The 24,378-nt window shown below is 39.8% G+C and overlaps 1 protein-coding gene across 7 annotated transcripts; it reads right to left on the bottom strand.

The window, feature by feature from the left end:
* Positions 1-24,093, bottom strand: spag9a (sperm associated antigen 9a). Of its 7 annotated transcripts, none has more exons than XM_081609902.1 (31): positions 23,574-24,093; positions 20,019-20,139; positions 17,656-17,726; positions 17,483-17,571; positions 17,227-17,377; positions 14,881-14,967; positions 14,055-14,190; positions 13,218-13,311; positions 13,014-13,135; positions 11,409-11,423; positions 11,103-11,160; positions 10,856-11,008; positions 9,910-9,961; positions 9,689-9,819; positions 9,549-9,605; positions 8,521-8,685; positions 8,315-8,444; positions 7,539-7,628; positions 7,296-7,412; positions 7,035-7,212; positions 6,731-6,946; positions 6,260-6,470; positions 6,018-6,134; positions 5,714-5,794; positions 5,168-5,235; positions 4,871-5,019; positions 4,617-4,788; positions 4,341-4,454; positions 2,719-2,895; positions 1,798-1,935; positions 1-1,496 (listed from the first exon to the last, which is right to left on the bottom strand). In XM_081609902.1, the coding sequence occupies exons 1-31, from the start codon at positions 23,871-23,873 to the stop codon at positions 1,378-1,380; spliced, it is 3,879 nt and encodes a 1,292-aa protein (XP_081466028.1). In that variant the 5' UTR covers positions 23,874-24,093; the 3' UTR covers positions 1-1,377. The 7 variants fall into 7 exon arrangements, with proteins under 7 accessions (XP_081466028.1, XP_081466029.1, XP_008413996.2 ...); XM_081609903.1 differs by having other exon boundaries at positions 7,035-7,209; positions 14,881-14,970; XM_008415774.3 differs by having other exon boundaries at positions 14,881-14,970.
* Positions 24,094-24,378: the final 285 nt, after the last annotated feature.

Here is a 24,378-nt window from a genome sequence, read left to right on the forward strand (position 1 = left end):
TCGCATCAATCTAATTTATTTAACCATTATTAACAATCATGTAAACTCATTGGACTATTTTGTTCACAATAGCCTCCTATGATATTTTGTTCATGTAGAAAGTTACATTCTGAGTCCAAACGGGCTCCTTAACAGAGGAGAAAATAAATACTGGAATGGCACACACGCACAATATAAAGTTACTGCTATGAAATGGACTTGGTGTCAGACTTGGCCCAGCTCTGTTGATATAAAAAACAAATTAAAACATCTGCATTCGTAGAGCCATCCTGCTATCATATTACAGTTAGCCTTTAAAAGCACTCTTTATGGAAGTGTCTCCCAAAATGAACACAAAAAAAGCAATAAAAGTATGAAAATTGCCTTTAAGACCTCCAATACAGGAACAAATAAAAAACAAAAGAGATGGACGGGGAGATTCTAGTGTTGTGTGGTCACACGAATAAAACTTAAAACCACCTACTAACTCATAAATCCCTTGAGTCACAAATAAAAATGTCCCTTCGTCGTCTTCTTCTTCAGTCATTTGGTTACTGTGACGTCCCTGAAAAAAAACATTTAAACGTTTTTTTGTTTGTTTGTTTTTCCCTTCACAAAATTAAGACACGGTAAATTACATTACTTACACTCGTATTCCTCCAGACTGTAGGTGACTAACATTTAACATTTTAAAGTGCCAATGAGCTGATGCAAACAGGAAGCACTGAGCTGATGGCACCGGCCGCCATTTATTTATTTTTTTGATTTTTTGTTTTTTCACCAACGGGACGGAAGTTTAACTCTAACATGGCCAAACAGATTTTAGTGAGGACACAGGGCTTCCTCATGCTAACTAATGCTAACCGGGTTCTTCTATTCACAGGAAAACCTCACCAAAGTGCACGGTTGTCGTTTTTTTTCTTGTGGTAACCTGGATTTTAGAATTTAAATAGTAAACCGGTCTCTGAAACAATGTTTTATCCCATTACTTTTTACTCTGACAATGCAGAAAACTACGAAAATATCCCTTTAATCTTTCATAGATGAATCCTTTTAGGTAAACATTAAAATGATCATTCCAGTCATGTTGTAGTGCGATCTTCATCTTCTTCTTCTTCTCCTATACCAGCGTTTCCAACATGCTACCCAGCAGCAGGGGGCATTTGGACGGTTTCCACGGGTTAACATAAACATGAGCTTACACATGTTTCAAATTTATGAGGAATATAATGGTACAAAATACTGAATAAAAATAATTAGTATATTTTTTTGTAATTGTTTTGTTTTCTTTACAAAGAAGTCGTCTAGTCAGGCAGAGAAGACAGTGAAAAAACTCGAAGCAGGACATGCGGGGTCGCTGAACAGCCCCGCGGCTGATGCAGCGGTCTGCGATGTTTTTCAGTCGTGAGGGGTCGCGACCTGCCAGACGATGAGGTGGCTTTGCTCGGCCTTGGCGGGCGCCACCGGCTGGCTGCCGGCCTGCTCGGACAAACCGTCCAGCTCGCTGCCTTCATCGCCTGCGGAGGAAGAAGATGAGTCAGATAAACAATGTTTTGTCACGGTAAACAGGCGGGACATCAGCTGTGGTGTTTTTACTTTAAATTTGTTTCTTCACTGTGTACAAAAATGCAAAACACCCCTGGTAAAATGCTTGGATGTGGTGATGTTAAATAAATGAGTGAATGACAAATCATTTTAAAACATTTTCTACATGTAATGAGACATAATACTGGACAATTCACCAGAGAAGCACCGGGCATTACAGTAGAGGTTTGCACACATTTAAGAGCCGCTGCGTTCGCAGCGTGTTGGACTCACCGATTCTAAAATCAATGTAACCTTCTCCTCCGCTCATGACCAGGAACGTTTTGGGCTCAGACGTTGCCGTGTCTGAGGATTCAGACGGAGGATCATCAGAACCTGAATCTGCACTGCCTGGAGGTGGCACAGCTTGACCTGGAACAGAAAACCAAACAATAATAATTATGATGTTTTTAAAAATAGAAAGACTTTTTGTACAGATTATATTTCTTGCATGCACAATTGCAAAAAAAATCCCTTACATTAAATTAAAACTGCAGTTCTGAAAATAATTCTTCTCAATTCTTTCTTTGGCTAATTACTACGTTATCCTGGTCAAAGCAAAATTTCTCACTTAAATTTCAGCTGGAAAATGTAACATCACAAAAACTAATTGAAATCTTAGTAAACTTGAAATAAGACAACTAACAAGTACGTTTTCAACTTGATGTAGGAGTGGGAGCTTGTTTTAAGTCAATAATTCACTTATAACAATACATTTTTCCCAACCTGTGAGTGAATTAATCTGCCACTGGAACTAGTACTTTTTCACCAAAATTAAGAAATTATTTACTTTGAACAAGCTCATACATCTTGCTGAAAACTTACTTTCAAGTTAGTTTTATTTAAAGTATACTAACATATTTCCACTAGAAACTAGACAGAAAATACTTAGTAAAATGTTGTTTTTATGTTTGTTTTACAGGGTAAACACAGCTGTTTTACTTCGTAAGGCAAAGCAAGTTTATTACTTATTTATGTAGCACTATTCACACACAAGGTAATCCAAAGTGCCTTAGAGGACATCAAAGGAAAGACAGAAAGAAGAGAACAAAGAATAAGCATAAAAAAAAAGATGTTATAATATAAATATTCGCGCCTGACATTACAGTCTGCCTTTTCTTACCAACATTTGCCTTGTCAGCCCTCAACTCTCACCTGGAACTGTGACAAAGAACTTCACTGCATCCCGATGTCCGTGGAAGCAGAGCTGGGCGTGGGCCATGGAGCAGTACGGCACGAAGCTGCACGACACGGCGCCTTCTGAGCAGTCGTCACTGTAAACCCGGGCAGCGCTGCCAGGGCGATTTGGCACTATACCTGTGGTCTTATTAGCTGAAGGCAGAAGAGAGGAAGATGTTAATAAAACACTGCAGATGTACAAAATGTGTGTATTTTGAAAAAAAAAATTGGCTAATAAAAGGGCCTTGTTGAAGTGAACATGACAAAAGTCCAGCAATTTAGAGAGCAGTGTCCATGGCAACGGAAGTTTTCTTTCTAATTGTGGCCAGGATTGCAATCATTTCTGCACTGTCTGACCTTGTTTTAGATGAAATATATATGAGAGGCAGGAAAGTAGAATAAACAGAGTGGCTGGAAAAGCAGGAAGGGAAGGAGAAAACGTTGGTATCCTGGTCTAAAGGGCCTCAACTCTTGATACACGTTGTTTATATCCTGTATGAATACATTACTGCTTCTATAGAGCAGATTTTAAAAATTACAGCATATTTTTATGTGGCTCGCTTGCAGAGCTGCAGGTGTGTTTTTGCATTAAGGAACATACATTTTACCTGAATACCAAATACGTTGTTTTACAATAAGTATATAAATAGTTTATATACTTATTGTATATAAATAATTTATATACAATTATTTATATACAATACGTATATAAATACTTATATAAATACAATAATATTTATAATATTATATATTATACTCGTCCCGTATTGAACCGATACCGGACACGATTTGTTCCGTACTCTACAAATGTGGATGTGTAATAATAAAGAAAAGGTCCCCGAGTATTTTATATAGTAGTCTGCCCCAGTCATTGTTTCACTCATGGTGTTGGTGTTGCGTTATTGTGCCCAACTGCTTTCTGGGTAACACAGACCAACCGACACGCTGCCACAGCAGTCTCTGTCTCTCTTCCCCTCTCCCCAGGCTTTATATGTGTAGGGGCTGGTTCCTTGGTAACCCTAGTCGAAGCACCCCGGATGAATATCTAAAGCCACTTTGTTGACATAAAGAATGTCAACAAAACAATCAGACTCCGGTCGGCGAGGAGAGCCTTCCGCGACTGGGCCGGGGCGTGGCCGGACAATGGTCACCCTTCTCCGTTCACGCACAGCATGTTTGTGGAGAACGTGGTGCTAAATGACCTGCAGACGACCTGATTCTAGACGGTCGGTAGGTAGATAGGTCAGTCAAACTTTATTAACAAACCAGCGTTCTGACAACTATCCCAGCATGCACCGGGCGCTTCTTCTTCTACGGGCAAAAATGAAGTCGGCGGCTGCTTACCGTAGTTGCTAGACCTGTTGCGGCTCAATATTGGTCCATATATAAGGCGCACCGGATTATAAGGCGCACTGTCAGCTTTTGAGGAAATTGAAGGTTTTTAGGTGAGCCTTATAGTGCGGAAAATACGGTAAACATTTTAGGGTTAGCTTAGCAATTCGGCAAAGTGAGCCAATTTTGGTGCTGGATGCAAATATTTTTGCTCTAATTCAACGCTCTACATCTTTGGGTGATGTTGTTATGATTGCTTGTGGTACCTTCAGATAACGGGATGGAGATGATGACTCCATTTCCTGTTCCCACCCACAGTCGGTTGCAGGAAACCACCAGAGCCGTGATTCTCACAAAAGAGAAGCCCAGTTTACCGGTACCTGGAATGGAAGTGAGAAGAAGCAGAGAGAAACGAGTTCAGGACTTTCTAGAAACATGCGGGTGGTGAAACTAATAATCGTGTTCTTGAGCGATAAACAAGATCTCAGATAACTTTTATATGGTTTTATGTAACGAATCTGGGTCGTAAACAACATTCATACCCAGCATTTTGCTGACGTAAGGCTCGATGTCCACATCTTGCAGGTGCTGGTAGGTGTGGGCGTGAAACAAGCGCAGCGTTGAATCCAGGCGGATGGACACCCAGATGCCGTCTCCAACCCAGGCCAGTTGGCGCACCTGACTCTCTTTTCGAGGATGAGCGTCAAAAGATTTCTGAAATTAAAAAAAAAAAGACCAATGATGATTGTCAAGCATTACATACCTCTTGCTAACAGGGTTCATAGAACTGGGCTACCTCTATCCGCATGGCTTTGGGCTGAATGACGTAGATCTTATTTCTGTAGCCGCACCACACCTTGTCATGGACTACCGTCATGCAGCGGATAGAGTGATGCGGCCGCCCCAAATCCAGCAGGTGGTAGTTGGTCAGATCCCACTGACCGTCTGGAAACAAAAATGGAGTAAAAAAACCAGAATAGTCATCATGAGAATTTGAAGTTTTAGCAAAGAAAATTGCAAAAGAAATAAATTCAACATGATCCAAAGATAAAACTAATGCTAACTCTTCAGACGCTGCATGTCACACACTTACTGGTTCCTCTGTGGAAAATTGCTAATGTCCCGTCAGCCAAAGCCACCAGGACCCTCCCTTTAACATGCCTGCAAAAAGGAAATCATATAATTTAGAGACCTCTTGTATGTTGGTGTATTCGCCACAATTTTGGCACTTCTGGAATAAAGCCTTAAAAAAAAGTTCATATTTAACTACAGTACCAATATTTACTAAAAGCAAAAGTTTCACCATAACTTGATCACATTTCAAAGAAGGAAAAAAATCTGGGCTGCTGGTGAGTGTCACATCAGTGGTTTCACAAAGGGAAAAAAAATACTTTTTTAATGTTGAGATTGTTCAGCGTTTAATAAATTAGCGATATTAAATATTGTTTTTTTTAAATATGCTAGTAGGAGATTACACAAGTTCAGTGAAAGAGTAATTTCATAAAATGTTTTTCTTCTTCCTGCTCCTTTTTTACTCGTGCATAGCAAGTGTTGTAAGAAGAAGCATTGAGTGAATAAACTGATTGATTGGTACACCATAGGTGCCAATAACTGTGGGTGGTTCTGTATGTGTACTTACACAATGCCGAGGATGGAGTCTTTGAGCTTGATGGCATGAAGACACTTTCTCCATCGTGCCACAGACGAGTGGACATACAGGCTTCAGGGGGAACAGAGAGATGAATGTAAGACTTTAGTAGTGGCTTTTGAAATAAAAACAAATAATTTAGGTCATAAATAATTCAAATCATCAGATCAGTAAACAAATCTGCATTTATTATGAAGGTGTCATAACTTCCTTTCAATAAGCTTTCTCATTGGAGGCACTGCCCTTTCATATCAGCTAAACAAACAGCGCCCTCTGGTGTAGGCTCCGTGCTCACCATCCGTTCTGAGCTCCCAGCCACATGGTTGGAAGAGCGCTGCTCATTCTCACGACTTCACTATCGGACGTTTCCATGACTTCTGGCAGGGAAGGCTCTCCGTCCTGCCCAGAACCCCTGAAGGGAAAGAAATCAGCAAGTGTCTCAGACATAATAATTTTCCAATAAATGCTATCAGAGTAAATCCCATTGCTGTACCCTCTGTCTCAAGTCCCATCCTTTTCAGAGCTGATCATTCTCACCTCTGTTCTTCAGCAGGACAGGAGTCAGCGGGCCCCACCCCCAGAGGGTCCGTAAACACGTGTTCCGTGTAAATCCCCGGCTGGTTTGGATCTGCTCCCTGATCCTCCTCTCCTTCCTCACCAACACCGGCGTTGGCCTCCGTCGCTTCTGTTGCCTCTTCGGCAGTCGGGACCCCGTCCTCTGTTGGACTTGTCTCTCTGGACAATTCAACTGAGGGAAGAGACAGTTAAATGATTGTTGAAATGTTAGTATTTCAAACTCAAAAACTGATGTCAAGAGATTTATACGACACAAGTGTTGAAATAGCGACGCTATTATGTCACAGCACATTGTTGGAAGCGATCAAAATAAATTATACTGAATCTAAAGATGTCACATCCACTGAAACTAAGTGTTTTAAAAGTCGTTTTTTTCTTTTTCATGACTGTATTTCGGTACGTTACGTTCATGTCCCTTTAATTTACAGCTACCTGAGCCTGAAGTGGCGCTGTACTCTGCTGGCTGCTCATTGACACCTGAGCTCGCCGTCTGAGGAACGGCAGTGACGCCATCAGCTGCCGCCGTCCCATCGCTGCCCGTTGAGCCCACACTGGCCACGCTCCCGGCCAGCGACACCCCGTCCCCTTGACTGGCCTCTGGGTCCTGGGGGACCTCCTCCCCCGCAGGGTAATCTGAATCCAACACACCTGAAAGCAACACACAAGATTATTTTTATAAACTATTTAAAACATGTGCCAAGTCAAACTGAATAGGAAGTGTGAGCCTTTCGCCTACCCGGTACGCTAGCGATGCAGACCACATGGGTGTTGCAGGCGTAGAAGCTGTCAAGCAGCTCAGTGGGCTGGGTGGCATCCACTACCATGACTTTAGTGGAGGAACTGGTGCTCATGCACACCCACACACGACTGGACATCTCGTCCTGGACGATCAGCTCCTTCTCCCCTTTCTCCTGCTTTCCAACGCAATCAAATAAAGATAAACCGACACTCGTCTCCCTTTTAAACATCACTTTGAAAACTTCTATGAACTCCTCACCTTGTTCTCTTGCTCCAGCTGGTCCAGGCTGCTCTGGGAACCCTTTATCTGCTTCGACGCCTCTAAGCAGGAAACAATCCGACCCCCAGACAGGTTGAGCCCTGCAGCGCACCACAGCTGGCGAACAGAGAAACTTAGTTAAAAATACATTTTCAAGAAAAAAAATAAAATAAAATTACACACGAAAAGTCTTAAAATTTGCTGCTTTAATTTGTGTGTTTTCAAAGCTCTTCACTTGTTTACCTTCATAGAAGCATCTTTCTGGTCCAAAGGTCGCAGGTAGACTGGGACCGGTAAGTTCATTTTGTTTTCCATCTGCCCTCCATTTGCAACCTGGAGAAACAAAACCAGGTAGAAGAAACCAAACGTATGTGAGTAAGAATCGTGGAATAGCAATTAGGCAAAAATAAATAAATAAGAAAGCATATAAAATATGCCTCCTCTGATAATCAGCACAAGAAGCTAATGTTAAAATTCAGAACATGGATCAAAAATTAAGGCAACGAGATGAAAAATTTTTAAAAAGATACAAAAAAGTGATATGCAACAAAATGGATGACAATCAGTCTTACTTGTGCAATCACTGCCTTGAACAGGATTCATACTTGAACTGTTTCACATTTTATCATTTTACACCCACAATTTTTCACCTATTTTACTAGGACCTTTAAGTTTGATACAGCAGCACAAGGTAGATAATTATTATTTTTTCAGATTTTTACTAATATGGTATTCTATATCCAACTGGGAATCTGTGGAAAACTTTAAAAAAAGCGATGTTCACAGATTCATCCAATCTGACTTAATTTGAGCGATTGTGCAAAGTATTAACCCAGAGGAGCTAAGTACAGATCCACACCACACTTTTCAGATTTACATCTGAAACAAAAAAAAGTTAAACTACATATCCGTTTTCTTCTTGATATTTTGCTTACTAAAACACCCTAAAATAAAATCTCAGTAGTGCGCATTGCGATTATAACGTCACAAATCTGTTTAAAAAATGAAACATTTCTCACCTTGTGTTTGCTCGGCAGGCTCCATCCGTGCACCGTGACCCGACCGTCCTCTTTCTGCATGTGGGCCTTAACCTGTCGGTACTGGGCTTTCTTCTTCTCCTTGTGCGAGGGTGAGCTGCACTGCTCCGTTCTACGTAAACGTAGAGAAACGTCGTTAGCCAACAGGCGTGCTGTATTCACGCGCTCCGTGTCGTTTCGCCACTCACCCTTCATTTATGAAGTCGAATATCTTGGACTTCTCAGTGGGGAACTGTGAGAAGGTGCTGCTCCTCTTCACCAGGCTCCCTGGGGAGTTGTACTTTAATTTGGACGGATCCTCGACGGTCTTCATGGCCGAGGAGCTGGAGGAGGAGCTAAACAGTCTGCTGAAGCTGCAGGGGGGTGAGGTTACAGAAAGCCGAGAGGGACACAAAGCAAACAAGGAGTGCAGGGGAAGAGCAAGGCAGGGGGGTCACCGACCAGACAGTAAAGGAGCACCAACATTTGCTGTACCACGACAAACAAGGAAGCATGCTAGGAGTTTTAGTGTAACACTTTCTATGATATCTTTATACAGTCCAGCTAACAACAAAACGACCAAATAATGATGATTTCCAAATTTGGATGATTGACTGTTTAAAAAAAATCTAATTTAAACACATCAGATGTAACTGACTGTGCATTAAGTCGCATTCTGATTCTAACTCTAATTAAGTAAAATAAAGCATCCAACATATCTGCTGAAGACGTTTGGGTCCTTACTGAACTACTCCTCTTCATACTAAATAATACATCAAATGATCTCTTTAAAAAGATCTATATATAGAACAGAAATGTTCTTATTATGGAGTTTTAAGCTAGAAGCATTTGCATATGTGGTCTACCTGCAGCTTCCTGTGAGCAGACAGAATAGAAAAACATCAAAAGGCACAAAGCAGGCAGGAGACAAGAAAGATCCAGGAACACAAGGAGAGTCTTCTCTAAGAAGTTAGTACCATCAGCAACCAATCAGTGCAATGGCTTTGGATAAAGATACATTTAAAACTCAGGAACAGTTCTTTGCCAGTAGAGGGAAGTTTAACAAGGTTCAACAAGGTCAAATCCTCTTTACCTAATGCTGCCCATTCAAAACCAAATCCAGAAAAGAAAAGAGCAGATTTATGGGTTTAAAGAAAAGTTAGCTTGAAGAAAAACTTGGTTTTCTGAGTAAAGTCGTGAGGAAAGTATGTCATAGAGGACGTTTAGAAGGACTCACAACTGCCAGATGCTCGATTTCTTTTTTTCTGAGAGAGCCGGATTTTCTCTTGAAGCCCTGCAGGAGAAGACATTATGACTGTCGTGTTGGCTGACGTCTACAGACACGCAGTTGAAGGCACATGCAGTTATTTTAGTGACCTGATCATCTCCGTCCACCTCACAGCTTCCTGGAGCTCCATCAGCCGCTCCTTGTACTGATTCCTCTCCATCAACACTCTGGCCATCTCCACCCTGGTGAAGCGCTTCCTCTGAGCTGTTGGTACCTCACTCTGTGGCAAGGCAACACAGAAATACAGTCTTTAGTTACAGGACAAAAGCAAGAAACATCTATAGTGTAGATGAAAGTAAAAGATACTCACATCTTCTTCATCTTTGCTTTTCTGCTTCACTTCCTCTATCTCCTGTCGCACTCTGGAAAAGATCAATTAGCTGTTTATTAGTTTGTAGTTCTAAAGAGCTACGATCAAAAACTAGCACTGTTGTCATAGGCTAATATCTAAATCACAAGAAAGACTAATGCATAGTCTTCATAGGTCTTCATGGGTGATATGCTATCCTCATATTTCCTTCACGTATTTTTTTGGTTTAATAAAATCTGTCATGTTTTTCAGTGCACCAGCAGAGAAACATCATTTCTTTAACGTACAATAACAACAAAGAAATTGAAGCAAATCTGTTGGTCCAATTGTAGAATTTATTCAGCCTAAATCAGCTGAGACAAAAAAAATCCCTTCATCTGCAGCAGCAGAGCAAGATGAGACGAGAGACCAACGTTCGGTTGACATTGGTCAGATTCTAAAGCAAAGTAGAGTCAAGTCTCTAAAGTTTTTGCGCAACTGTGGCTTTCCTGTCACATTGTTACCTCGTATGCTAGCACAGAATAACATGTGATGTTTGTGTAAAAGTGAGAAAAGCAAGGGGAAGAGGAGGTTGGTACATTAAGTCCTGCTATATTTTTGAAGCATATCAGTCATTTTTTATGTCCTTCATGTCTAGTTTTACTGAGATCCAGGGGTGAAATTCACAGTGTTCTGCTGCGTCATGACTTTGTAATGACATGACCAATTCATCTTTATGTTTATTTTCATATTACAACATCAACTGATGTCTGGGAATTATTTCCTCTGTCCTTAAGGGGTCAAATAATTGTTAGACAACAATATTTGATAAACTTACCCCATACTTCAAAGCTTGGCAGAAATGTAGGAATATGGAGCTGAGCTACAGTTCAAAGTTCCTGAATATATTAATTGGAGACATAACAGATCTGGGAGTTAAATAAGTAACCAACGCGTTACATCTTACTTTTTCAGTTCATCCTCCAACTCTCTGTTTTTCTCCTCCATCTTGTTTTTTGCCAGCACCAAAGCCTCCATCTCTCCCTGCAGCACCTCTTTCTCACAGGTCAACTCATCCACTTTCAGGATCAAGTCTTTATTAACCACATTCAGAGCATTCCTGGGGAAAAAAAGACAGTCAAAATGGAGTTATTGCACAGGTAAACTTAAGTAAATTCAAACACTCTTGTGTTTTTTTGCTTTGGCATACTGACTTTGTCTCAAGCAGCTGTGAATTTTCCTGGATTAGATTCTCAACTTCGCGACCCATTCCTGAACAGAAGAGAGAGAGAGCAACGCTCATGTTTCAGGAGACATTAAATCTGCTTTAAAAAATTAACACAAATCTAAAGTTCTAATATTGTAGCACTACAACTACAAAATGTAATCTAATATTAACAAACACAGAAAACCTCTACTGGGATACCTACTACATTCACAAAACAACAATGACGCACAGCAGAACAGCACAGGTCACATGACTGACCGGGGAGAAATGGATAGAGCAGGTGAGGTCTTACCAATCAAACTAAGGTCTGAGAAAACCATGCAATCCGAGTCAGGCAGAAGAGTAAGGAAGAGAGAAAGAGAGAGATAGAGAAATGGAGAAAAGCATGAGACAGTGAAATGACCAAAATGATGAAGGAGCCAGAGCTAAATCTGTAGCAGCAGACCCCACGAGCCATAAAGGAAGAGCTGCTGCCAAATCTCTCAGACTGGGCACATTTGATTATTAAAGCATCAGAAGTCAGGAATAAAAACACGAGGCTAAAAATATATGGCTACCGCTGAGACAAGAAAGGATTCAACTCCATCGTTCATGCAGGAAACCTTGTAAAAAAAAAAACAAAGCCGAAGAATAAACCGTGTTTTACTAACATAATGAAAATGAAGGTTTGAGGTATAACAATGGTGCATATGAAAGAGGGTGACTAAAGAGGAGAAGTCAAGGGGGCATGACAGAAAACTGTAAATGAGAGGAAAAGGTTGAGATTATACACACCAGAGTACTCCACTGGGATTATGGATAAAAGCCAGAGAATGGGATACAGGAGAGAGAGAAGTGATGTTACCATGGATACAGGGCTGGGAGAGTATATAACAGCTGGACCAGAGCACACAGTAGGAAACAGAAGTGTGGAGCAGGTGGAACTGGTCTCTATTAACTACATTATGCTGCTACTGGTGGTTTATTTTATAACATACCAGTTAGGACAACTAGGATTTATAGTAATTTTCAAAAATATTTATGCCTCGTTTTGTCACAAAACGTGGAAACCAATATTTGTATATATTGTTATTTCTTGTCACAGACCAACACAAACAAATGCGTCATTTTGACTCCACAATATCAGTGAATTTGATTGCAAAAAATAACAAAAACAATCACAAAATCCAGGATGGACTGATGATAATTATAGACTGAATTATAAGCAGGCAGACCCAGTTCCATAACTAGATTAATCCTAGATATCAGAGTAGATTGGACTGAACGCGTACAGGCCACACTTTTCACATGTTAATTTTAATTAAAAATGTGAACTTTTCTTTTTCATTTCCCCTCCATTTCACAGTTTGTCACTACTTTCATTTGGTCTAGAACAAAGAAAAAGAAACACAGAAGTTTGTGGTTGTAAAGTGACAAAAGATTCAAGGTATAAATAGTTTCTCTGCAGCTGGCAGTAAAGTTAAACAAGTTAACAATAGCAATAAAATAATGTTAGTGCCAAGTTATACAACTGTTATGAACTACATGGCAAAGGTAAAGATAGATCAAAGTCACTCATTGTGATGGTAAAGAGTAAAAATCCAGGACCCACAGTTCACCTTTCCTTCTTAAAATGTGCGAAAGACAAAAAAACAGAACAGTGTGAAACATTTTATCTTGACGACTCAGAAAACACACAAAACGTGAATGCTGTTTCCGTTCTTTCTTTGACCATGCTGTAGTGTTTAACATAGCATCCAAAAACTGAAAATGAAGCTTCATTAGACAAATGTTGTAAATATTACAGGATAAAAAGCAATCACTTTCAAAACCAAGCATCTCATAGCAGCTTTTTCCACACAAATCAGTTGGAATATCCTCCAGGAATGGTTTCTGTTCAAACGTAGTTTGATCTCACCCAGCAGGTCGGCCCCTTCATCCACGTCCCCTATGAGCCCCGTGCCAGCAGACGACAGCTCCTCAAACAGGGAGTCTGTGTTTCGGTCAAACGCCAGGTTTTCGATACCTTTCGTGGGAGTGCTGGGAGAGTAGACGTAATGAGAAAACGCTGTTTTAGAGCACAGAGAAATCTTGATGCAAACCCGAGCGCCTGTTGCTCTACCTGCAGGGTTTGTATACAATCAGATCCATGTCCAGCTCTGGTGTGGACTCAATTATGTCCTGCACCTCTGAGTTTTCCTCATTGTCAGGCAAACCTACACAAGAAAGAGAGCAAACACAACTAAGAGAAGCAAGAGAACAAGACGTCTTGTTGACCACTAAAAAGTTTATAGGTGGGAGTAAAGAAAAATATTTTCATATATCAAGTGTGAATATGTGTGTCATTGTACATGAACGAGAAAACCTAAAGTAGAATAAAGGTCAACTACCTAGAAAAGCAGCATGTATTTTTATCTGAATGTACAGTATATAATGTTCAACAAATTTTTTGCAAATAAAACCTTAAAAGAGAGCTGAGTCCAATTTAATATGATGTTTCTACAGTCTATCTGTATAAAACTAAACCCACAGTTTCCAAACACAGCAGCAATTGAATGGGGAAGATTAAAGTGTATTCATATGTTACAATGGCCCAGTCAAAACCCAAACCTAAATCTAACTGCAAACATAAGATCTCCATTCAATGTCAGTGAGATCACATTGAGCTAGATTTTAAGAAGAGTGGAGAAAATGTTTGTCAAAGATGTGCAGAGACTTTCTGGGAAAGACTCGCTTTATCACACTCAGCTGTAATTGCAACAAAAGGTGCTTCTACAGAATATTAATTAGCAGAATTGAAGCTCAAACCACCTTCCTCAAAGTTTTGCATGTAAAAAACATGCATCAGTTTGCATCGGATGTAGTTTTGGTTCCCCATCTCGTTGGCAAATCAGATCAAATCCGAATAAAATACTTTGAAGTTAAACAACTGGAAGAGGCACTGGATGTAAGGACGTACCGACTGATATGGATCTGGTTCCTGGTGCAACCTGCACCTCTGTACTCTTACTGTCCCCATCTTCTCTCTCTATGTCTGCGAGCGTGGTCGACATTGGTGTTGCCAGTTTGGACCCGGTGATGTTTGACAGTTCATCCTTTTACGGAATGGGCAATTAGTTAGAAAGAGAAAATGTTAAAGGATCTAAATGAAATGGCAAATTAAGCCAAATATTATAAAGTGAAAAGACAGATTCAGGTCACAAGACATACAGAACAAACAGATAAAATACAAAGTCGACATACCACTACAGACTATGGAGGGCTTAGCACAACATCCACAAACAGCTACATAGAAGGGATTTACACAGCAGAATGAATCTACACGACACTAATCCACGAAGGATCATAAACTAAAAGCTGCTTCAGAAAAAACCTGGTACAAAACTACAGAGTTAGGAGGCAGAGAGCAAGCTGTAAAGGTTTGTTACTGTACAGTGGCATGATGGTTAATGAACACGAATGAAGCACAAGCATAAAGCAGCCAAAATTCAAAACTCACGCCTTTTTAACTGAAATAAAAAGAGGCCAGATGCAACCAGGCTGTTATTGGCGTTAACACATAAATAATTAAGCAGTTCCCATTTGTGCACGTTGGCTTTGCCTTCAGAAAGAGGCATGGTTGCATGTGGCGCTGCACAGCACAGGGGGTCTTGTGAGGTGAGACTCTCTAAGTGATGCAACTCTTTGGAAAAAGATGAAACTACAGCAGACACGCATGCAAACAACGAACTGTGGCGTCGGCAGCCATTGTGCCGGCCGGCCGGCATAGACACTCGTCCAACTACCTTGCAGTCGTCTGCCAGTGATTTTCCCCAAGCAGGGTCCTGCGCACTCTTACCCTCCCTTTCCTTTTGGGGGTCGACAAAGTCCAACTGCTTGCAGGAGGAGGGGTAAGGGGGGAGAGTAAGAATGAAGCTCGCATGTGCAGAAGCAGTTCAGCAGAAATGCAGACACTGAAAAGTGTGCGTGACGGTGAAGTGAATGGAAAGCCTGTGAGCCTATGTGGAAAACTATTAGTAGTTCTCACTGTTTGGCTCAGGGGAGACTGAGTGTTTTGAGATGATACCAACATTTCACATTTTTTCTCATCCTGTCTTCTCATGTCCTCAACACTCTCTAAGCTTTCAGTGTCTTAATCCATGTCAGAAAATCCTTAACATTAACAGTATAAATGCAGAGAACCTCAAATACAATCATAAAGTCGTAATTGCACTATCATATGTACTGAGAGATTAAATTTGATATATTTTGCAGCTTTAATTGACTAAAATCTCATTTGAACTGTGTTATAGCTCTGCCTTGGAGTGACCTGCTGGCTTCTTTTCAATGACCTAATTGTTAGCTCACAGGAAAGTGTTAATGAGGACAGAACAGCTGCAGGATGCTTGCTTTTAAAGGAAATAGTGCTTGAAACCATTCTCCATTTGTCAACTATGATTACCTCTGGAGAAAATCACTGCTTTGCATCAAAGCTTCACAGGCAAAGATAGTGCTGTTAGTAAGTTAGCACTTCAGTCAATCACTTACTGAATTACAATTAACATTAAGGAGAGACATTTAATTGCTGCAAAAGAACTATTTAAAAAAATAAATACTATAAATATAAAATTTTTAGATGCAATGAAATGGTTTTATCAAAATAAGACAATGACTAACATGCAGCTACATGCATGCAATTAAATCTATCTTTAGGTTGCAGGAAAAATCTGATATATAAATAAATATGACCTTGCTGTTAAAACAAAAAAGCCATTGTTCATAAAAAAAAAGCTCCTCATGTTAAAAAAAGTCCCAAGCTTTTACAATAGATCTCCTGCGATTATATAACAGCCAATCGGATTGCAGCTTTCTCTATGTGACTGGATATGGACCATGCATCGGCATCGCTCCCATCATGCTTTGCTCTGCAGCGCTAATGTCCCATTTTTAACAACAACAACAATAAAAGAAAACTGGGGAGTGATGAAATATTGCTGCCATGCTCCCAGTTCGAACTGCCACACACTCTAACATGCTGAGGAAAAATGTGTTCTAATATTACTGTGTTATCGAAACAAAAAAGAAAAGAATCCCAGTTTCTAGATATACATCAATTAAAAACTTGCAACACACAATGTTGTGGAAAACAATCTGCTCAGCTATTTCAGACTCCAGTTTGCTTCTTTGTCAAACTGGAATATTTTGAATCATCAAACAAATTTTATAATCAGACAACTATTACTAAGTAATTACAGAATTCTGAATTTACATTAAAGTTTCATTTATTAAGGAAAGAAACTATCCAAACTGTGTGTTTGGGAAGTCAGCAAAGTGAAAGCTCGGAAACTTGGACGGTCGGTCCTTCCAACCGTTTTGTACAGCTGAATGGTTGCCATGGGAGATTCCAAGATTTCTCAAACATGTTTGAAAGAATCAAGGAAACACTCCAGGTGTGTTTTTGATGATGAATAACATCAAAACCTGATGTAAAGCTCTAAAAAGTTGACTTGACATAATACTGCCCTTTAAATGCGACAAGAAAATAACGGCAACACATCTGTAAAGGGGACAAAGCACTTTTTCACAGAACTGTAAATTATTAGTAGAATCCAACTGTAGTAAAAAAGGTAATAACAGTAAACATTTAAGTGACACATTTAATTATCTCCACTGGCCACTAAGGGAGAGGCAGCTTGAATATTCATCAGTGGTTAAAGGAGAGTTTGATAACAGAGGTGGCCTTGTCAGAGACCAACTAAAACACACACACAACCCCAATCAAAGACACTCTTATTTTTTTAGTGGATCTGAGCCCAAGCTAACAGGTCAAAATGCTTCAGTAGAAAAACCTGGAACAGGCTATACATGTGGTTAAATGAATCAATTTTGTATACTTATGTTTTAATGTGAGAAGATGTCAGCTTGTTTTTCATAATGTTTTTACTTCAGAATGACAACCAATGGACTATTTTGAGACGCCACGGAGCTCAGAACCTGACATGTAAAGACAAAGGTTCTTGCATATGACATAAAGCCTTTTCCAAATGTCTTTGTGTATCAGAAGCCTGATGTAGCTGGACAAGACGTGAAACTACTCTCTGATGGAAGAATCTCACCAAAATAATCCAGGGATGAGCGGCTAAGACACCCACCTTCAGACTAGTGTTGGAGCACAGCTGAGCTGAGTCGGTAAACCTCCAGCCCTCTGTGCCTGGCGTCTCCACTCTGGTGTGGGAATCTGGGATTATCACAGACGCTCCGCCAGACGAGGGGAAAATCCCTAAAGAAAGAGGCCGCTCTCTCCTAAAGGGACGTTTCAAACAATGGTTTGAGATCACAAGTAGCAAGTCCCCAGACAAAAGAAATGAGACTGATTAAATGTGAACAAGTTCCTATCCTTCGTCTCACCTGACCCGGCCAGCAGCCGTCGACTCTGATGTTTCATTTATCTGCTGCAGTTTGATCCTCTCCACGTGCTCCATGTAATTATGGATCATCTGCAGAAGTAAAGGCAAAATACTCAGAGAATATTGGTGATTTACTTTATAATATTCCCTTCTCTCCTCTTTCTTTCTCTGTACCTCGGAGTGCCGCTGATGCAGAGAGTTGTATTCCTTCTTCAGTTCCAGCTCTCGCTCTTCTAACCTGCTGACTGAATAAGACGGAAACATTTTTTAGCTTCATATGGACATTTTTAAACATGTAAAGCAAGGAGAGATGCCAGAAATACATGGAATACCAAAATATGTGAAAGGACAAACCAACACAAAAAGACATTTTAATGATTTTTAAAGCCTGTACACGATTGTTGACTTAAATGTGTAATACCCTATGTTATAAATTCAAGTTTATAAATACTTTTCACTCATCCAGGGTAACCTTTCAGGAAGCAGAGGGAATAATATCAATGAACAGCATTTCGGTGTTGGGTCGACGCACAAAATGGCAAAAATACATAATCCCTTGTTAGTGAAGCAGCTTTAGACTAAACCGTGCTGTGAGCTGCTGCTGCTGCTGCAGACAGATTTACAGAGGAAAGCATGAGTACTATCCATTACAGCTGCTCCAGCTGTAACCATGTTGCCAGATGATGTCTCACTCGAGTGTGGATTTTGACACAAACGGAGGGATTTTATTTAGCTGGTTTGACTCATCAAATCTCAAGAAACGAATATGGAAGTGACCAGAGATGGGTTGCGAAACTTCCTGAGTGAGAATATGACAAATTAATGTAAAAAAAAAAAGTTCTGATGTTGCTACATTGTACTTTCCATTTGACCATCTATAGCTTTGACTATAGCACCTAGTAGCCATGCTGTTTAGTCCGGCTTAAGAACAAAAAAAACATTTTTTGCATGCAAATAAAAAGAAAAATCTGATTACTAACATTTGCTTCTGCTTGCGGTGCCAATCTCCAGCGGTCATTGGGCAAAAGATAACTGTGCTTAGGAATATTAGGAACATGCTATAGTGTCGCCCATCTAAAAAAAACTGCTTGGCATGAGAACATTCATCCTGCTCAAGAGATCGTTGCTAAGGAGCTAAAGGTCACAGATTGCAGACTCATTGCAGTGGTCTTAACAATAAGACCACTGCAATGAGTCTGGGCAGTTCTCTGGCACATTGAGACTGTGTTTAATCCTCCACTGACTATTACCTTATCGACTGCACAGTAGCTGTGGACTATGACTCTAAAAGCAATCAGATCAAGCACTTCAACATGCAGGAATGGATGAATGATTTACCACAGGCAGTGGTGGTGATTTAGCTCTAACTCCTGACCGATCAAACTGCATGTTCACTGAAAGGGCCACATGTCTCTTAGCGCTCAGTGAGTCAAAGAGAAACATGAATACAAGGATGTGGGGGAATAAATGAGCATCTATCCTTTTCCAAGTTCTGAGTGAATGACTCACTTCAACCAGCTCTGCTGCTTTGTGCACAACTCCGTCTGCAAATCCACATTTTTCCACCAAGACAGAAAGTATTAGCCAAATTCTCCTCAGTCACTTAATCCAGTGAGATGAGTGGTAATGCACAGCAGTATTATAGAAAATGACACAAATCCCATAATCTCATTACTATTTCCCAGCACAAAGACGGATCTGAAAAAAGTATGTATGAGGTATTTTGGCTTTATATCCTAATGCAGGCAGTCCTGACCAAATTTACATGGAGCGACTTTTAGGTTTTCAACATATTTTTAGTGTTAAGTTCCACACAATTTCAGACTCAACATAAAAGTGAAAACATTAATTGCAATTTATGGCAGATTTGCAGTTTTTAATTCTTGAAATTGACGATTTCTCATTCTGTGTTTTCCCGTTCCACACTCACATAAACCCAGATTATGTAGAGACAATGAACTATAAACTAGTGGATTAAACTGGATGTGTGAGAGTTATAGTTTGTTCTTTTAGGAATTATAATTAGGTGACAGGTACATTTAGGTTTTATGATCAGTGTTCAGGCATTTAGTAGTGAAAGTGAATGCATTTTATCAAACTACCATGAGCTAGGGATGGGCATTTATCATATCGTTTATCAATTATTGTGAATAATTTATTATCATGATAAGAATTTTGATTCATTATTGTCATGATAAATTTCAGTTATTAATGTTAAATAAGAGAAAAAAATGAAAGTATGTCCAGAAATGTAATTTTTGCTATTTTGTCCACTTTTTTTTATTTTGAAGCATAAATAAATATTAGTAATTTCAAAAATATCATTAAATGCAGAATGAAGATTTTTCAAACCCAGTATTTGTTTATGTGCCACACAGCCATACAGTTACCTATAATATATGTAATATATAGTTTTTTTTTCTAATCATAATCTTTATAGCTAACACAATAGTACCACAAAATCTTGTGATAAAATTCTGTGTCCATATCGCCCACCCCCGCCATGAAAGTCAGTGTTTATATCTGTGTGTGCTTACTCTGGTCTGCATAGTTCTTGATTTTGAGTTCCAGTTGCCGTGAATGAGACTCCATCCGGTCCACATGGTTCTGCAGATCCTTCTTCTCCTGCTCATGAGTGTCTTCAAATTCAATGAACTTCTACTTGAAACAAACACAGACAAACGCAGAAGGCTCAGTCAGACAAACTGGAATTCATTTCAAAGTCATCAAATCTTATCTAGCGTAAAGGTTTTGTTTTGTTTTGCTTTTCAGTAGCAACGCCACCGTTACACAGGATCATCGGGATTATAAGGAACCATTAACTGTTTTATGCTAAATGATTTAGAAATGTCTGAATTATAGATAATATGTTTCAGTTTTTTATGGTCTCCTCTGGGCGGACTCCCCGATGGGAAAATATGTGGTGTCTGCATACGTCCACTTCCTGTCCAGCCAAGTAAGCCAAGACCCTGATGACGCTCTCCTGCTTCCTGTTGGCACACAGCTCTTCCTTTGCTTTGAAGAACAAATACCGAAACGGCCTTGCACTTAGAATGAATGCAGAGTTAAAACAATACCTTCATTAAATGTCAATTGCTTTAAAAATAAATGTTTTTATTACATATCTAAAGTAAAAAGGCTGTATTATCAATAAAAGCAACACTCTGGTCTTAAAGAGTTACTAAAGCTAACTTGGAAGGAAAATCAAATCCATAATCTTACTGCTGATTCAATGGCAAAGTTACGAACTGGGATGCATTATTCGTTCTCCTGGATAGATCCCTGAACGTACACAAAACCAATTACTTTTATCTAGTAATTAATTTCCATCATTTAATTTTATCTCTGCGTCTTTTAATAAAAAGAGAATAGCGTCAGAAAAGAGCTAATCCTGCTGTAAAGGCCAGTTTGTGGAAGCTTACTTTCTCACTTCACTAAAAATAAATAAATAAAATTAGATTCATCTGGAAGCAGCATCCTTCTTCTAGTGCACTTGGGCTGTTGTCTGCTGATGCTTAAAACCAAAACAGTAAGACAATAGAAATAGAAAAAGAAAATGGAGGCTGGAATATGTTTCTAATTTGACAAAGGATGACATGACCTGGAAGTAACCAGGATGCTGGATGTGTCCCATTAACTCTTCCATAGAGATATTAAGAGATAAAACATTGCCATTAATAATCTAACAAACATCTTTTTTATGATTTTAAACCATTTGTGTTTGGACTGAATTTACTGTCTGTGTGTATTTGTGTCTCCTGTCTCCCTGCTTCTGTTAGCTAGCGTGTGTTGCATTCTGGGACAGCTTCCCCACTGTGGCAGAGCCGTGGGCCAAAGACACAAACTGTGGCAGACGCTCCGACTGGCATCACATCGACGTTTATACAACACTGTGCAGTGCAGACACCACAAACAAACACGAGCACAAGTTGGGAATTATAATATTTAAAACAGATGAAGAAAACGCACGTTTACCATGCAAATGTGCTGTAAAAGAAGCTTGACCTTTTAAAATGCATAGGCTACTTCACTTTTTTTTACATATAGGCTTCATTACAGCAGCCTTCAATGAGCTTTCCAAATCCCTAAAAAAGGAATGTAATTGTTTATCTGTGATGTTTCTACTAAAGCTTTTAAATTAGCATGATGGAAGAGAAAAGACAGAGATTATAAACTAGAGATTTGCATGATGGAAGCTCAAAGCATCACACTTTGTGGAACAAGCAGTTGAAGAAGCAGCATTTTACTGCTAAACTCAAAAACCAGAGATCATCGATTTCAAGCTTCATCAGCTCTTAATAATGTAGTAGTACAATAAAAACAATAAAAATATAGCTGCTGGAGAAAGGAAAGCGTGAGGCTGGGAGGATGTTTGTAACTGACCTAACCAATAAAAACATAACAATAATCATCAATTGATCATCTGAAATAACACTTTGTTAGCAGGTTAAAGTTGAACCACAGTTAACTGCCTCTACTGCAGCTCCATACCTTCTTTGTTTTGGTCATTTTGTAACCGACTTTTGTTTTCTTGAGTTGCCTTCAACAGGAGTTTTGTACCTGCTTTGACAGCCTGCCATATAAAGTGATCCCCTGTATTCTCCTCGTAGTTTGTTGTAATATGTGTGGTTGTACGAAGCTAATAAATAATAGGATGTTTACAGTTGTTTTGGTTTGACCGGCAGTCGCAATCTCTCATGTCATGTAAGAGTTGACAAGTTATAAAACGTAACGTTTTCAGAACCTTTTCATGACTACTTTTTTTCCATAATTCTTGAAAATAGAACTACTCAGATAAAATAAATGCATATTTATTCATATATCAGTGTGAACTGATGTTAGAAAAAGATGAAATGGAAGCAGGCAAAAACGTGTGAACATTTGCATTGTGTTTTAGCATTTTAAAACTTTTCTACACCTCTATATTTCATATTACTAATTTTAGGGAGAATTAGCATATCGACTGGCAACGTTTCTAAGATTTTGATCCCGAATTCACTCTGAAGTTAGACAAGTTGTCTCTCTGCCATGTTTTCCAAGTTAGCAGCCACACATTGGCTGTTAAGCTGCCTGTGCAGCATGTATTTGTGTGCAAAGTCGGACTTTGTGCAGAAGCACCCAAACTACTCACGCTTAATTGTGTAGATGATGTGAATATGTAAATAGGTAAAACTCAAACAGAAACTTTTAAATTATACATATACTTAATAAACCAGTCATTTACCAAATTTGTGCATCTTTTAGTACATTAATTAAAACTGCAATTTTTTCTATGGTGTTCCACTTATGACTGAAGTGTAGCCAGTTATTGTTTACAATTCAGTCTTATATTTTACATTCTGAATTCTTATTTATTTTTATTTAAGAATACATAAACAATAAAGGTTTCATTGTACTTACTTTCATCATCTTGAAAGCCGAACTTACACATACATAATGCTCAAAAGTGAAAAACTACACAGATACTCTCATTTTATTCTTACTCCAGCTGAAAGTACTTCAGCTTTGTGCTAATTATACTAGCAATAAATGCCTTCCTTTTGTTTTTTAACCACTTAAAAATCTACCTAATATAAGTGCTGAAGGTTAAGGCAAATTTATATCAACAGCTAGCTGCATGTTGTTTATGCCTATCTGTTTCAGGCATTTAGACATGCACAAATAAAGGAGAGTGAGGGGCCCAAATCGCTGAGTCACGTCACCTGCTCCTTCATTGTGGTTCCCACAGGACTCAGACGTGACTTCACTATCTGATGCAATGACCAAGCTCAAATATTACAGGTGTATCTGACAGGAGACTGAGCCTACGCTGCTTTTTTTTTGGATGTGCTGGTGTACTACATAGTGACCAGCGTGTTATTGCACTGACTCCTTCACCAGAAAACACGTCGACTATAACTACTGGGTCTGCTGTTAGTCTTGTTTACATCCTCGGTGAGCTCTGTGGATGCTGCCACGCCACGTGGATTCACCACTCAGGGATGCTGGGAGGAGAATGCACCTCAGGCGGCTCTCGCTAACCTCCAAAAACACAACAGCATGTTGTTTTTTGTTTGTTTGTTTCGTCCCCCCCCCTCTCCCTTTCAGCCCACCTCCTCCGCATGTTTCCTCAGCGCTTTCTCCCGCTCGTACTGGGTGATGAGCTGCTCGTTGTCCTCCTTCAGCAGCTCCAGCTCCACTTCGTGCTCCTGGTTTTCCGCGAACACCGAGTCCAGGTTCTCCAGCACCGCCACCACCAGCGGCATCAGCTCCTTCACCACGTCCTCGTCGTACTTGCCGATGAGCCTCTCGAACTCGCGGTAGATGGAGCTGGCCAGGCCCGAGACCCGCTCCGACATCATCGCAGATGTCCCCGGGTCGTCCTGGTACACAACTCCGTCTTCCAGCTCCATTTTTAGTCCTTTTTTCCTTACAGCAAAAAGGACCGGCCGGTGTGGGGTTTTGTCCGCGTTACCCCGCCACTATGAACGCATATATCCCCTAAATTAAAATACGTTTTCGTTAAATAAACGGACACATTTGTAACGGCGTACGGATATATAAGCTACGTGGATATCTTCCTATTTATTCCAAGCTCGTCTCGTGCTGCCTTCAAGTGCTCTCCGAAAGTTTGGGCTTCCAATTCATCCTTAGATGAACACCACAACGTTTAATGTTCAGACACAAATTTGTTTTTCATTTGCCGAAAAGCACAAATACAAATCCCCATCAGTCCTTTATAAGTCGGTATAAACGATTTTCTAAAAGTCGTTTATACCAAAAAAAATATGTATAACTTTATCTTTTTCATGTATTTATTTTCTTTTTGGATCGGGTGATTTCTTTTTCTTTTTTAATTTGTGCAATATGGTTGTAATCATAGAGATGACATACCTAATTTGAGATTGTGTGTTCACG

The sequence above is a fragment of the Poecilia reticulata genome, chromosome 8 (genome assembly GCF_904066995.2).
Source record: "Poecilia reticulata chromosome 8, P_reticulata-male-v2, whole genome shotgun sequence".
NCBI lineage: Eukaryota > Metazoa > Chordata > Actinopteri > Cyprinodontiformes > Poeciliidae > Poecilia > Poecilia reticulata.